Source organism: Rhipicephalus microplus, chromosome 3 (genome assembly GCF_043290135.1).
Source record: "Rhipicephalus microplus isolate Deutch F79 chromosome 3, USDA_Rmic, whole genome shotgun sequence".
Lineage (NCBI taxonomy): Eukaryota > Metazoa > Arthropoda > Arachnida > Ixodida > Ixodidae > Rhipicephalus > Rhipicephalus microplus.
In genome coordinates, this window is record NC_134702.1 from 253,852,214 (window position 1) to 253,868,662 (window position 16,449).

General features: G+C 46.5%; 2 protein-coding genes across 5 annotated transcripts in view; both read right to left on the reverse strand.

The window, feature by feature from the left end:
- LOC119159444 (uncharacterized) overlaps positions 1–16,449 on the reverse strand; it is a 633,480-nt gene that overhangs the window by 374,749 nt on the left and 242,282 nt on the right. For all 4 annotated transcript variants that reach the window (XR_012894521.1, XM_075890909.1, XM_075890908.1 and 1 more), the window contains one exon: positions 15,968–16,030. Coding sequence is in view for 3 of the 4 variants with exons in the window: in XM_075890909.1 (XP_075747024.1) it covers positions 15,968–16,030 (63 nt within the window). In the remaining variant the exon portion in view is untranslated. The remainder of the gene's footprint in view (positions 1–15,967; positions 16,031–16,449) is intronic.
- Positions 4,975–9,471, reverse strand: LOC142804215 (uncharacterized). The gene has a single exon (XM_075890907.1). The coding sequence runs from the start codon at positions 7,484–7,486 to the stop codon at positions 6,224–6,226; it is 1,263 nt and encodes a 420-aa protein (XP_075747022.1). The 5' UTR covers positions 7,487–9,471; the 3' UTR covers positions 4,975–6,223.

The window sequence follows — 16,449 nt, forward strand, 5'->3', positions numbered from 1 at the left end:
GGTCCGACGGCAACCGGTGCGAAATGCAACATCCTGCATTTCGCGCCGATGCGCTGCCCAGACAACAATGCGTCTCTCTCTTTTCGTGATCGAGGGACGTCGGACACGCTGAAACGCGCATGTGTCAAAGCAAGGCAGCGCGGCGCGCACCTACAAGTATATGGCAGGACCAGGACCGGCGCCTGGCATGGCAACGCCGGCGTGACGTGACGAAATGAACACCGGTGAGCTTGCGCACCGCGTCACGTCAAAATGCATTAGCGCTTTGGCTGTGGCATGTACACTCTAAAAAAAGAGCGAGTAAAAAGGGTGTCTTCTTGTCCCACAGCAATAATCGTCATCTATATTGCGTTCCATTCTTGCGCTATCGCTCCGCGCCCGGTACATTCCGGTCACGATCGGCGTGCCCATTATCAGGGTTACATTGCATTCTCGACAGGAAAGTGGCCAGTGTCGAGTTTTCAAGAAAGGAAGCGCACGCAAGCCTGGTGTCGATTCTTGTTGTGGGACAAAAAGACACCCTTTTTACTCGATAATTTTTTAGAGTGTAGGCATGTACTCACCTTACATGCATCTTATGATTATCATGTTTGCACCAGTCACATACCTTCGCCATCCATTCGGGTCACGTAATACCAAATTTGGCATATGTAAAGCTAGCGAAACGGCCACGAGCGCATCATGAGTGTGGCATGTGTTCATGTTGTTACATGAGATGCCTCTCATGTTTATCATGTTTGCACCAGTATCATACCTTCGTCATCCATGCACGTTCGCCCCGCCGCGGTGGTCTAGTGGCTAAGGTACTCGGCTGCTGACCCGCAGGTCGCGGGATCGAATCCCGGCTGCGGCGGCTGCATTTCCGATGGAGGCGGAAATGTTGTAGGCCCGTGTGCTCAGATTTGGGTGCACGTTAAAGAACCCCAGGTGGTCGAAATCTCCGGAGCCCTCCACTACGGCGTCACTCATAATCTTATGGTGGTTTTGGGACGTTAAACCCCACAAATCAAATCAATCATGCACGTTCCGTAATATCAAATTTAGTATAAGTGAAGCAAGTGAAACGGCCACTGGCGCATCATGAGTGTGGCATGTAGTCATGTTGTTACATGACAAGCATGTCATAATTATCATGTTTGTACCAGTCACATACCTTCATCATTCATTCACGCACCGTAATAACAAATTTCGTATATGTGACGTTAGCGAAACGGCCGCGCGTCATCAGCATCGTGGCATGTAGTCATGTTTTTACATGACACGCATGCCATGCTTTCCATGTTAGGGTCTGTCGCTTGTGTTCACCATGCAATCATGTCATACCATGCCAGTTTTGCAACATGCCCAGGAAACGAAACCACCGCAAGAGCTGCAGGACCATTTGGTATTACGTGACGCCAATGGATGGCAAAGGTATGTGACTGGTGCAAACAGAGTGGACACGGGAGCAGTGCTCACAACAGCATGCCTAACCACCTTGTCTTCGCTATGCAGGCTTTGTTTACAATCATTCTTGGATGGCCGTCCTGCTTATAAAGCATTCCTGCGCTTTTCCAAACGTCTCTACCAGCCACAAGCATATCTGCGCCGCTCGACTGCGCACCACCCATCGTGTTGGAACTTTCGCTGGATGCTCCCATACGCCTCCCAGCCTCATCAACGCAGCCATCACTAGGAAACGAAGATTTAAGCAACATGCCAAGCAACCCGAACTTCAGTGGACACGGGAGCAGTGCTCATAACAGCATGCCTCACCACTTGGTCTTCGCTATACAGGTGCGTACAGGCGCCTCTCTTCATGCTAAAGAGTCTGATGATTGGTGTTTGCTTCTGCTCCCGTGTCCACGGGTGTTATTGGATACCATATGCGATTGCTTTTCTGTTGCCCTTCTGTTGTTACAATCGGGTGATGTCTAGACTTACCCGGGGCCTAACAACGCTCGGAATCGATGCTTAATATAGATTCACTTCCCACAGACCCCTCAGAACAAATGAATGTATTATTCAAGCTGCTGAAGGATCTGCACACTCGATCCCTTGAAGGTTACAAGGCGCAACCTGAGCTGGCTGCTGATGTCAAAGCTATCGAAAATGACCAGAAGGTCATCGAGACAAAAATTAATGGTCTTTAACAACGCTTGGACTTGCTCGAAGAAAAATTATGCAAAGTCGATGAAATAACTAAATATATATACCATCTGCGCTGGCTCAGGTTGAAAAAACTGCTAGTTATTTAGGTACCTTCAATTCACGTCTCGCTGAACTTGAAGATTGATCACGCCGTGATAACTTTATATTTCAGGGTATTCCTGACACAAAAGAATCATGGCTAGAAACCGAATCTAAGCTGATCACAGCAATAAGATCACTTTCCGAATAATTTCCCAAAGGTGCAATAGAACGCGCACATCGTGTCGGTTCTTTCATTCCGAACAAGTGCCGCCACATCATCGCAAAATTTTCGCACTTCAGAACAAGGGAAAGTGTAATTGCTCTCCAAAACCAAGTTAAACAAAAAATATTTCAGTTGGCGAAGACTTTTCATTACCCACCCGCACCGCCTGCAAAAAACTCTTTGAATTCGGTACCGCTGACCCTGGCTCTTCCAACTTCAAGCTTCGTTAGAATAAATTAATTTTGAGCAGTTATTGCTACTTGTACGACGCTACTAACAATGCTGTGCGTAAACTGATTCACTATGCAACAGGTACTGGACGAAATTGTGTGAATGCACGGTTTCCGGCACAATAGCAGAACAATGAGGGAAGCGGCCAATCGCCTCATGCAGACACAATCTTTCTGCCCATTTTTTTTACAAATGCAAGAAGTGTTGTAAACAAACACTTTTCGTTGTCATCATCAATCGACACGTGCAGCGCTAAAATTGTCGCCCTAACAGAATCCTTGCTTCCTGCACATGTGCTTGATTGTGATATATTTCATGGCACTTTTAGTTTCACTTTCTACCGGTGTGACCGCACTGAGCGCGGAAGAGGAGGTGTTGTTCTCGCCATTTCTAAAGATGTTCCGTCGTTTCATATAGACATTAAAACCGAGCTTGAATGCACATGGGCTTGCCTAACGCTCAGTCATACAAAGATAATCATTGGTGTATGCTATCGCCCACCTTCGTCATCTGCCACCTTCCTCGACATTTTACACGATGCTATTAACGTCGTTTGATCTCTGTTTCCCTCATCACCCTTGTTTTTACTCGGTGACTTTAATTTTCCCAATCTGTTATGGAACACACAACCACCTGGTATAACACCCTTTTCAACTCAGGCGAAAGAATTTTGCGAACTTTGTTTCGTGTTTTCCCTGTCGCAGCTCGTTACCCAGCCGACCAGAATCACTTCCACTACTGCTAGCACGCTTGACTTAGTCTTAACTAATCGTCCAGATCTAGCTTCCCCTATAACTTTTCTGCCTAGTATTAGCGGTCATTCTTTATTAAGTTTTGCTATTAACGATAGCGCTCTTAAAACAACTAAGGTTAAGAAAATTATTCGTGATTATACGAAAGCTAATTTCGAGGCAATTAACGATGCATTGGGCTCATTTCTTGACAGCGATTTGATTAACTTTGATACGCATTCTCTCGAGAATAACTGGTGTATTTTTGCAGATCAGGTACGTATGTTGACAGAAAAATATATTCCTAATCGTACCATCACTTCCAACACACATGCCCCCTGGTATAACGCATATATGAAGCGCCTATCTAACAAAAAGAAATGGCTCTATCGGTCAGCTAAATCATCTTCTAACGAAGCACGTTGGGAATCTTACGAAACTGCTAATCGTACATATATATCTGCCCTAAAGGAAGCTAAAACTTATTACGTAACCCACACACTACCAGACATGATCAAAACAGACATTCGCTAGTTCTGGCACGTCATTAACCCCCCTTGCGATAGCACTATCAATCTAAAAGACACAGAAGGCAACATAATCTCAAGTAACTTTTGCGCGATAATTTTTAATGACGCATTTTGCAATAATTTCTCGGTTTCAAGCAGCATCCACCTATCGGACACCAGCGCATGCAACTATCTTACCATGAATTCTGTAACGGTGAATTCATCTGGCATTGCTAAACTTATTGATAGATTACCCTTTAACTCAGCTCCAGGCTTTGACGGCATCAATAGCAAATTTTCGAAAAGCACTAGCGTCTTCACCTCCATCTTATTGACCAAAATCTTTCAACAATCCATAGACTCATCTACTCTTCCTTCGCAATGAAAAATAAGGAAGGTGGTTCCTCTGCACAGGTCCGGCAGCAAAAACTCACCCTTGAATTACCGCCCAATCTCACTGGCCAGCACCTGTTGCAAACTTCTTGAACACGTAATTTTCACCAACCTGGTTAACTTCCTCAACTCCAACTCATTTTTCACAACAGCTCAACACGGTTTCTATAAAACTTACTCATGCGAAACGCAACTAATATCATTTACTCAGGGACTAAACTATATTTTAGATCGCGCCTCATCTGCTGACTGTGTTTTTAGATTTTACTAAAGCATTTGACAAAGTTTCGCATCAACTACTTCTTTTCAAACTAAGTCTTTTGAACCTCGATAATAACACACTCAAATGAATTGAATATTTTTTTTGTAACCGCCATCAGTTTGTCACTGCTAATAGTCATGACTCACCTGTAACTGAAGTTCGTTCCGGCGTGCCTCAAGGTTCAGCACTAGTACCACTTATTTTTCTCATCTATATTAACGACTTGCCATCTACAATGACATCTCATGTTCACCTATTTGCTGACGATTGCGTAATTTACCGTGAAATAATCAGTATTGACAATTCCAATGCTTTTCAGTCAGATCTAAACCTTATATATGATTGGTGTAATACCTGACGAATGCAACTAAATATTGACAAATGTAAAATTTAACATGTTCATAGAAATTGTACCACCCTTTCAATCTACCGTATAAATAATATCCCCTTAGATCCTGTGAATTCATATAAATACTTAGGCGTATTGAATACATAACCAGCATAGCTAACAGCACGCTTTTCTACTTACGTCACAAATTTTCTTACGCCCCGTCATCATTGAAATTACAAGTTTATTAGTCATTAGTGCGCCCAAAACTAGAATACGCCGACGTGTGGAACCAACACAACGAAAACCTCATCTCTTCTCTAGACCTTCTTCGAAACAATTCTGTTCGTTTAATTTTTTCCAATTATAACCGCACATCCAGCATATCTTCAATGAAAGCTAACCTATGTCTTCCATCACTAGCATCATGGAGAATTATAGCTCGCTTAACTCTGTTTCACAAGATAGTCCATCACCCATTTCTTCATAATAACTTCATTTCACAGCCACATTACTTATCGCACCGTGTAGACTATCGCTTCAATGTCGGAATCCCAACAGGAAACAGCAACACCTATAATTATTCATTTTTCCCTAGAACATCTCGGCAATGGAACCACCTTCCCAATGACATAGTCACCACCATTGATAATAAACTTTTTCGAAAGGCTACGGCTAACATTGTTTAACTTGGAACTCATGGCACCCTAATATTGTTGTAAAGTTGTATAAACTTGAAATAATGTCATGTTACTTTGTTTTGAAAATCATTGCAAAGCATTTTCTTGCTACATTTTATGTACTGCTATTTGTAGTCGTTTGTTTTACTGCACTGTTGTATTACGTTTTTGTTCTGTTATTTAGTACCCAAGTTTGTGTAGTTTTCCATTCACCACTCCCCTCTGTAATGCCCTCGGTTCTTGAGGGCACAACAAATAAATAAATAAATGTAAATTATGACATTCATGACATGCATGCCATAATTTTCATGTTATGACTAGTCATACATGTTCGTCATACAGTCGTTATATGCTGTAGCGACGAGAGAAGGAGAGACGTGAGATGACGTCGAAGGCGGCCGATGGGGCCGTGCCGATCTCGCCACTTTATTGAAGGCCTGAAGCGGAGCCACGTCGGCTACCAGCGTCCAAACCGCCAGGCCAGAAGCTCGTTTCTATTCTCGCGCAGCTCCAGCTAGCGTGAGCTGCACGAGAGGCGCGGCGCGGTCATAGAGAGATGATGATGATGATCATGCACTACAGGGCTCCCCCCCTAGCGCTTTGCGCGATTTGAAGTGTATATAACAAAGAAAGAGAAAGAGACTATATACATGTACGACAATCCACAAGGTGTCCGTTTGGGAAGTCCAGTTTGTCAACGTGTAGTGACCATCGGGAACCAGTGGGTCTCTGGTGGGCGACACTGGGAGTTGCGCAGTGGACGAAGAAGGAAGGGAGGGTTGGGATTCGAGTGGTAGGGGCCAGCTTGCGAGGAGAGGGTGGCATGAGGGGGGTAGCCTGGGTAGGCCTGTGACACGGGCGGGGCGCCACCAAATGGAGGCTGTGGTTGTGCGGGCTGTGGAGGGGGGCCCTGGGGCATGCTCTGTTGGGGAGGGCCGGGTTGCGGTGGTCCCTGTGCCCCGGTGGGGGCAGCGCCTGGCGGAAAGGGCTGCCCATGTGGCATCCTCTGGCCGACCGATGCCTGAGGAAATGCAGCCTGACCGTAGGGCCCCTGAGGTGGCTGGCCGGGCATCCCAGGAGTTGGGGTGGGGCCAGGCCTGGCTGTCGGCATCGGTGCACCTGCATATCCACCAGGAACTACCGGTTGCTGCTGTGCAGGAGGTAGTGGCTGCTGCTGCTGCTGTTGTGGTGGAGGATGTCCTTGAGGTGCGTAAGGCTGTTGAGATCCTGGTTGACCCATGTATCCGACTCCGGTCTGCCCAGTGTGCTGAGGGTAGTGATGCTGCTGCTGCTGCATTTGGTGCTGTTGCATCGCGTGAAGTTGCTGCTGAGTGGCGGCGGCCGCATCTAGGCTCGAGATGCTGTCAGGAGTGCCTACCCGGCCGTTTTTACCTTTGGGTTTTATCTGTGCACTGGGCTCGTCGCCTCCCGCCTGCTTTGAAGCGAGCGGGTCAAACTCCTTCGGCGCTACAGCATTTGTGGCCTTCTGTGGGGCACTTCCCACGCTGTCCTCTGGCTCCGAGTTGTTGGAGACAGAGTGACGGGGCTCGAATCTGTCCAGCAGGCGGTTTACAACATTCCTAATTTCCTGCGGCTCCTTCCTGAAATGCTTAATTTCATCCGGTTCCAATGGAACTGGTTGTTGGTTCACGAATATTGTTAGCTTCAGTATCCGGCTGCACTGGATCGCAAAAGACAAATCCGAGCTGTGGAAAATAGTGATCAGGTCACCATCTTCGTCCTTGTACTTCACCGTGACCTCGTCGTTAGAGGAAATCTTGCCTCGGAACACTCGCTGCATCATCAGAATCAGCTCATCGTAGGTAATGTCTTCGTTGTGGATCGGAATGCGGCGTATGTCGTCGCCCAGCTGCGCCTTGATGATCAGTTTGCCGCTCAAATCCAACTGAGCAAACGTGTTCGTTTCCTCATTCGCAGAGGAGTGAAAGGTGTTCATTGTGCCGGGCGACTTGGCATAAACAGTAGCTTCCAACTCTTTCTCTGACGACACCAACGACACGACGTCTTTGGCTACAGGAACGTCTTGAAGAACCTCGTCGGATCTCGTGGCTGACTGGTCGCATGCAGCACGAATGTCCTGAACCTCATCGGATGGTCAGTCGTACGCGGGACTCGCGTTGTTAGTGGCCGGACAAGAGGTTGTAGGAGATGTAATCGGGGAAGTTCGATCCCGGTCAGTGGAGACTTTCGGGCCGGAGGGTACCGCACGCTGCGACGCAGGGAAAACCTGGAAGTCGCGGGTGAACGGAAGCGGGCGGTAGGTGAGGCCGTTGCGGGCGAGCACCGCAGTGCAGAGGGCATCGTAAGGCTGCGGGCTGGTGCTTGAAGTGGCAGCGAGATGACGCAACTCTACCGGAAGTGCGTCTTGAAGAATGGCGTGCATCACCGGCTGGTCCGTGACGCCATTCAACGCCAGAACGGCATCGAGCTGCATGAACCATACCTTCGGGTAGGTCGATTGGAACGGCGGCACTGGCGGGCAGAGTTGCGGGAACATGGCCGCGGGCCGCTCGGCGAAGGGCGTGTTCTCCGGGTCACCAATGTAGCGACGAGAGAAGGAGAGACGTGAGATGACGTCGAAGGCGGCCGATGGGGCCGTGCCGATCTCGCCACTTTATTGCAGGCCTGAAGCGGAGCCACGTCGGCTACCAGCGTCCAAACCGCCAGGCCAGAAGCTCGTTCCTATTCTCGCGCAGCTCCAGCTAGCGTGAGCTGCACGAGAGGCGCGGCGCGGTCATTGAGAGATGATGATGATGATCATGCACTACAATGCCATGCTAAGTTTGGTAACGATATCATTATCGAAACGGCCAGGTGAGCTAAACGTCGTAGGCGGCTGGATGGATGGATGGATGGATGGATGGATGGATGGATGGATGGATGGATGGATGGATGGATGGATGGATGGATGGATGGATGGATGGATGGACGGACGGACGGACGGACGGACGGACGCACGGACGGACGCGCTCAAAGTCGCCGAAGTTTGCTATGAAATGCTTTCACATTTAATAATGAATCAGAACATGAAGAACGCCACCACGTTTCAGACTTATTTAGCGTTTAGTCAGCTTAGTATTGTGCATTTGCTGACACCCGTTCTCTCATTTTTATAGACCCATTCAATGTTTGTGAACACAGGTAGGCCGACGTCGACATTATGGTTAAAATTATAGGGACGTTCGTACGTAACTTCCGCCATAAGCGTTTAGGGATGTGAGCAGACAAAACGACGTTGTGAGACGCCATAAGCGCTAGGAATCGCTCGCTGGATTCCATGTCGACCAGTTGTAACCTCGCGATCTCTGACGTCAGCGTAGCTCTGGCCGACTGGACTTGCCCTACGCCATCATTCGTTGTGCTACGCGCAGTGTGTGCTTGTTACTCCTTCTCAAGTGTGCATTACCTTTCTAATTTCGTGTATTTGTTGTGTAATACTTAATGTGTTATGTTGATCAGTTTCTTAATCTTCTGTGCATTGTTTTGTTGTGCATTGGTTGCGAGGAGAACCCCACATCATATTTATTTCAAGGGGAGGATGAAGTAGTGTCTGGGTTTTGGTTTCGGTTTGAAAATCGGTTCTCTGCCCCCCAAGGGGCATTGTACATATGTACATAGTAGTTCAGTTCAGGCTGTCAAGGTGGATCGACGTGTTTTTTGAGCGCTCCGGATCGACTGCGCAGATAAGTGTTTTTGCATGTTTTGAGCTTGTTTTTATAATTATAAGGCAGTGGTTGAAATCTTCGTAGCACTTGTTTTATGGTGCGGCTTTTTTGGGGGCCAGTCACGAGGTATTTATTAGTTAGTGTGGGTGTGTGTGTTTGAAATTTTTTTGTTGTTGTTTTTTTTTCTTTTGCCACCCCGTGGGGGTGGTGCGCGTACATTGAACACGCAAACTTTTGTAGTAGAGCTTGGACTTTCTTTTTTTTTGTAGTGCAGGGCTTGAGTTCAGTAATTATCGTGTATAGGGACAATTGGTGTCAGAAAGGCATTGTTAAAAAGACTGTAAAGTGTTCAGGACGTGGATTGGGTTTGAAAGTTGACCCAAGCGTAGAAGTGTGGCAGCTTGGGCTAGTTGGTATGGCATGACGATAGTTATAGCGCGAGAACAAAATGACGACACAGAGACAAGAAGGACAGGTGTCCTTCGTGTCCTTTTTGTCTCTGTGTCGTCGTTTTGTTCTCGTGCTATAACTATCGCCAAGCGTAGAAGCGGATGGAGAAGAGGCTGACGCGAAGTGTAGGCAATGTGAGGTCAAGGAAAAAATGGAGAAAATAATGGTTGCCCAGAGTGAATTGCTGATGAGAATCGCCGAGCTCGAGACTGCGTTGGCGACAGAGCAAGAGAAAACGAGGGCGATGGGAGAAAGACTGAAGTCCGCCGAGGAAGCGCTAGCGAAGCTGAACAAAGAAGCGACCTACCGAGAGAACAGTAGGCAACCGGCAACCAGAACGATAAAGAAGGAAAAGCAAGATAGTTTGGAAAAAACAGGTTTAGCCGGTTCAACTGTCGCAAGGCCCAGCTTCAGCGAGGTAGTGGTGGGGCAAAGAGGGAACAAACAGCCGGCGTCACAGGTGCAAGTAACCCCCAGGTGCAGAACGCTCCAGCTTAAAAGTCACAGCATGTGATAATCGCCGCAACTCGAATTTAAATCGATGCACATAAGCCATCAAAGAGAGGGTAAGAGGTGACAAGAGGGTTGCAGTAGGGGCGTTCCCAGGACGCAAGCTGGAGCAGTCATGAGGCAAGCGAGCGCAAAGCTCAAAACGACAGCTGATAGACGAAACCTCGTGATTAATTCAGGCGGTTTAAACGATGTCTTAAATGAAGATGCAGCAGGACTAGCAGCCACACTGGCCAAAGGCGTGGATCACATGCGCGCCAGTTCTCCTAAGGTACAGGTAGTGATATGCACGATACCGGAGGTACCGGTGCGTGATAGCAACCTGCAAAGAGCGGTGGTGAACGCAAACCAAGAGATATGGCGGATGAGTCGAGAGAAAGGCTTTGAGGTGGTGGAAATAAACAGAGAGGTGCATAGGTGGGGGGTTTTCAACGAGACCGAATTCACTTCGATAAGCGGCTAGGTCATGAGGTGGGTTGGCGACTTGCAGGACGCGCAGTAGCTTCTTTGGGGGGCAAGCAACCCTTCGGGGTGCAGGATAGCTAGTAACGAGGAAAACAACCAGGGAGACTCTTCAACAGGTGGCATGGACAGATACGATTCCAAAGTGGCACCAATATCTAAGATAGGTACAGTCCGGGGCATAAATAGACGTAGCCACGAGCGCCGAGCCAATTCAGACATAGGGTATATTAACATGCATGGTGGTAGGAACAGGATGAAGTGGGAAGAGATAGAAAAACAGCTAAGGGAAGAGAGGCTGATGGTATACGGTTTTGTAGAAACACATCTCAGGGACATGAAACAACCTCCGAACAATCCGGACTACGCGTGGGAATATTGTAATAGAACAGAAGGCAGCAGAAAGGGGGGTGGTATTGGGGCATTCATTCATAACAGTACAGACTGGCAAAGGGTCAAGCAGGATTGCAAGGAACATTTATGGCTAAACGGAAAGTGGCAGGTCAAATGACACTCCTTGGTTTCGTGTACTTGTGGACGGGAGCAAAGGCCAGAGAGGAAAACCAGGCAATGGTAGAAATGTATATCAAAGGACATTCAGGAGTTAGGAAGAGAGTGCAAGATAATTATACTAGGAGGCATGAATGCGCACATAGAAGATATAGATGGGTATACCAACCCGACAGGCAAAATGATCATGAATATGTGTGGAAGGCTTGATTTGATCATTTGCAACAGTACCGAGAAGCGTGAAGGGCAAATAACATGGGAGGTAGGAAGGCTTCAGTCGACGATAGATTATGCACTGATGTCACATAGGTTGTATGATAAGCTCAGGGGAGTGCACATAGATGAAGGTGGCTCCAGAAGTCTGGTTAGTGATCACAAACGTATCAAGCTAATGTTTTGGAAGAGCAGTGAAAGTGGGAAGGAGACAAGATGAGCAACTACAGAAAAATTTTTATCCAGAAAGGCAAATTGAAATAGCCACTAAACAAATTGAGAAAGTAAACACGGAGGGTAATAAGACAGTGTGGACATACACGAATCTAATTAGACTCTTTGAGCTAGAGCTTGCTAAGACGCGTGACAACTCACCCCGCAAAAGAAGACACAAACCCAAAAGTTGGTGGAATGAGGAAGTTAAGAGAGTCATAGCAAAACGTCAGGAAGCCTCTAGGGAACACAGACATGCTAAGCAGCGGGGTGAACCGACAGATGATGTTGAAAGAAAATGGGCAACCTTTATAAGCTGTAGAAAGGATGCATCCCTTCTGATCAATGAAAAGATTAGAAGGAAGGAAGCTCAGTGGCTGGCAGAAGTACATAAAAAAGATAGAAAGGCAGCTCCGAAATTTTGGAACCATCTAAACTCCCTAAGAAAAAAGACGAGCCTAGAGCAGAGTTTTATAATTACAGCCCAATGTACTAGGCTAGAAGGGGGCGAAGCTATTGAATATATAAGAACAAGGGTGACAGAAAAATTTCAACAAAGAAGTGCTTTATGCACCACAATATACAAGGACGAATCCGGTGGTGCAATGGCTCCATTTTCACAACAAGAGTGGGAAAGGGCTGAGAAAAGGGTTCCTAGTAGTACATCAACAGGCCCAGATGGCATTCCAATTAGGCTGATAAAGACATTAGGTCCGAAGTCTACGCAGGTTATGAGAGAGGCAGTGAGCACAATAATATTCGATGGTGAAGTTCCCGATGAATGGAAACTTTGCAGGATGAGCATGATCTATAAAGGAAAGGAGGACAAAGCTGGCATAAACAACTACCGTCCTATAACAGTGACATCAGTGGTCTACAGGCTGGCGATGCAGATTATAAAGGAAAGACTGCAGGCGTGGATAGAGGATGAGAGGGTGCTGGGGGAACTGCAGAATGGGTTTCGGAAACACAGGAGGTTGGACGACAATCTGTTCTCACTGACGCAGTGCATCTAAATAGCAGAAAAGGAACACAGGCCCCTGTGGCTAGCATTTTTGGATATCAAGGGAGCGTACGATAGCGTGGTTCAACTGGAATTGTGGGGAATACTGGACACACTAGGCGTGGAACATGTAGTCACTAATCATTTAAAGGGTATCTATAAAGGTAACAAGGTAGTTATAAAGTGGGAAAAACAGGTATCCAAGCCTGCAGAGCTAAAACGGGGGCTTAAGCAGGGTTGTCCCCTGTCACCCTTATTATTCATGATGATTAGAGGGAAGCGGACTAGGCTTCAACCTCTCTTTAGTCAAACAAGGAAAACTCATCAATCAGGCACTACTAGCAATAATGTACGCAGATGATATAGTGCTCATGGCCAACAACAAGGAAGATTTGCAGAGATTGATGGACATCTGCGGTAACGAGGGAGATAGGTTAGATTTTAGATCCAGTAAGGAAAAATTAGCAATTGTGATTTTCAATCATAACGAAGGTAGTGAGCTTAGAATACAGGAGGTCACGCTAGAGATAACAGATAAATACATATATCTGGGCGTATGGATAAGCAATGGGACCGAGTATCTGAGGGAACACGAAATATACGTGACGACTAAAGGTAACAGGAATGCAGCAGTCATGAAAAATAGAAAATAGGGCACTGTGGAATTACAATAGGTATGATGTTGTGAGAGGACTATGGAAAGAGGTCATGGTTCCTGGGCTGACGTTCAGCAATGCGGTCTTGTGCATTACATCAGAAGTTCAAGCAAGATTAGAAATTAATCAACGTGGAAAAGGAAGGTTTGCTTTAGGAGCTCACGGGAATACACCAAATCAGGGTGTACAAGGTGATATGGGACGGACATCATTTGAGGGCAGGGAAGCTAGCAGCAAGATAAAATTTGAGAAGCGATTGAGAGAAATGGGGGAAGAGCGTTGGGCTCGGAAGGTTTTCTGCTACTTGTACATGAAGAATGTTGATACAAATTGGAGGAAGCGAACCAGGAAGTTGACTGGTAAATACTTAGAAAACAGCAGGTGGTCAAACCAAAAAGAACTATCGATTAAGAAGAAAGTGAAGGAAACGGAGACTGACATGCGGAGAATGGGCATGATTAAGAAGTCTGCACTAGAAATCTATCGAACTTTTAAGCAGGAATTTGCCAAGGAAAGGATCTATGATAATACTCGGGGTAGTTCTCTACTGTTTGAAGCCAGGACGGGAGTACTGCGAACCAAGACATATCGGGCCAAATACGAAGGGGTAGACACGGTATGCAGTGCGTGTGGAGAGAAAGAAGAAATTGCCGAACACTTGATAATGTTCTGTAAAGGGCTTCACCCTATAGTTCAGGATGATGGCGCAGAGTTTTTCAAAGCACTGGGGTTTAGGGACCTGGAGGGCAAAATAAACTTTAAGCGAGTAGACTTAACTAGAAGGAGGTTATCTGATTGGTGGCTAAAGTCAAGGCACGAGTGAAAATTAAACTGTTCACTGCGAAGTACGAATCCTCAAACTCACGTTTTAACGAAAAAAAATAAGTATAGTTTTTGGTTCATTAGGTATACGGCTTGGTGGCGCTAGCCACCGCCCGATCTAAAGGGTACAGCCATATCCATCCATCCATAGTAGCATGCTTGTGTACATAAAGGGAGTTCCTGCTTGGCTACCTGGTGCGGCGTACTGCTTGTCGGTCGGCGCTTCAGTGACGTGCCCTGTGTTCTCCGTGCGGTGCGTCCGCCGCACGATACTACAATCGGCAACGTAAGCTATGAAAGCATTAGCGTAAGCAGTGCGATCGGCACCTCTGGACAGATGAGAGCTCGGATTGCATGACGTAAACAGCAGTGCCAGCAACTAAATAGGGAGGTTTAGAAAAGCGCACCGCAAGCCCTTGCGATACGGTCACTACAACAGCACAGGCGTCATAACGCGAGCCACCATTCGCGCTTGCAGCCCACCCGCAGAAATTCCGGCATAGCGTGCGATGATCGCGGCCCACGAGGCCCGCAAAGTACTGTGTGTAGCTTCCGTGCATTCGGGTTTGCGGTTGGGGCGAAAGTCCCGAGACTTTTCCCTAGGGGTAGCGAACGCTATTCTATATCTCATATGGCTCCCGCAACTAAAGCAACGTCCGCGGCGCCTGCGCACGTTATTCTAAACCTTCCTAATCTTGAAACTGCGACGAAACGCGAAGCTTAAGCGAAACAAAACCATCGAGTTCAAGTCATTGAGGTTGAACGTTAAGCAAAACAGAAACTTAAGCGCCGAGCTGAGGACTGCGAGACTGTGAGAGAATTGTGTGGGCATGCGAAGCATCGCTGCGTGTTTCCTTTGCGGTGTGATGAATACACGCACGGTAATGTACAATTATGCAAGAGGGTAATATATACACCTCTCCACACACAAAGGACACATACACAGAAACATACCGCTAGAACAACAGTGGAAACAGAAGTGAACATGAAGCGCTGCTTCGCATCCACTCATGTTTTCTTTTGTTTTGTATACGAAGAGATCTTGGCTCGTACTCCCAAGGGGGATTGACCACGCTGTACCTCATGAAGAAAATTCAAATATAGCGTCACTTATAAAAGAGATAGACGGAGAAAAATCAGAGAAGCACGAGATGTAAGGTATATAAAAAAAGGAAATGGCAAGAGAATTCCAGAGGCTAGAGAAGAAATATTTAAAAAGATGCTTCCTTTTAGTGCGAGATAGCGTATTTTTGTCTTTTTCAGAAAATGGCATTATTGAAGACGTCGTATTCATGACGCGAATACGTCACTAAAGTCTTGGTGCGCCCCGGCAGAGATCTTTTTGGCTAAAAATAGTTTATATCAAAGGCGTATCGTCTGCATAAGACGCAAATGGCGAGAGTACTAACGCATGCGAAGCGGAAGCACATTGGTGTAGCATATCATCGTGATTTGCAACAAAATTTTAAAAAAGACAACTATTCAGCGTTTCGTCTGTAAATGTTAATATTTCTCTCAGGTTTTATGCATCTACTAAAGGTACAAATACAGAACTATACATGTCGTGTAAACTAGTTCTCGCAGTGTCACGCGCCGCAACTGGTAACATTATATGACTTTTAGAAGCACACGTCTCCAAAGGGAAGCGATGTCACCACACTACCAACCACGTAGGGTCACCCTGTCATGTACGTCATCTCTTCAATCTATGGCCGCGCGCTCATGAAAAGAAACCAAGCCGAGTTCCGCTTGAAGTTTTGCCCGTTTAAGTAGCTCTTAGCGTTGCAAATTTTGGCAGATGTGATTACGAACACCCAGGGTTGCATTGTGCTCATGAGCTCAAAATTGTCCGACCAATTCAGGAGTTTTTGAATATTGGTGTACTTGTAGACGTTACCTATTTTATGACTCACCCTTCTTCAGCCATAAGTCCGTATGACTTAGAGAACGACTGCGTGATGTCGTAGATAGTTTCCCTGCGTATAGAGTGAAGGAGAGTGGCCATTCAATCACTGAATTTTATCTCAAGGTTTCAAATATGAAATATTCAACATACGAAAAGACAGTGCTCATTACTTGTTATTGCTAAGTTATTCATGTATTCTTTCACGCTGATGTTAGGCCACTACAGTTTATCGGCGTACTCAGAAATACATTACGACTTATTGATGCCGGAGTCTCGCCACACCTCCTCTTTAGGAGAAGGTTGCTCGGAGACTATTGCTTGAATGCGCCCACCTTGACACTTTTGCTTGCGTGGTTATTTAGAGGCTGTTTGCTCCCTAATAGTCCCAAACACTATGTGTATTAGTTTCTTTCCTGCTGATATTTCATATTCATTGCGCGCGTTTATTGCAATTGCTGTAGTTTTATTAGTTACGTCTAGTTACGCATG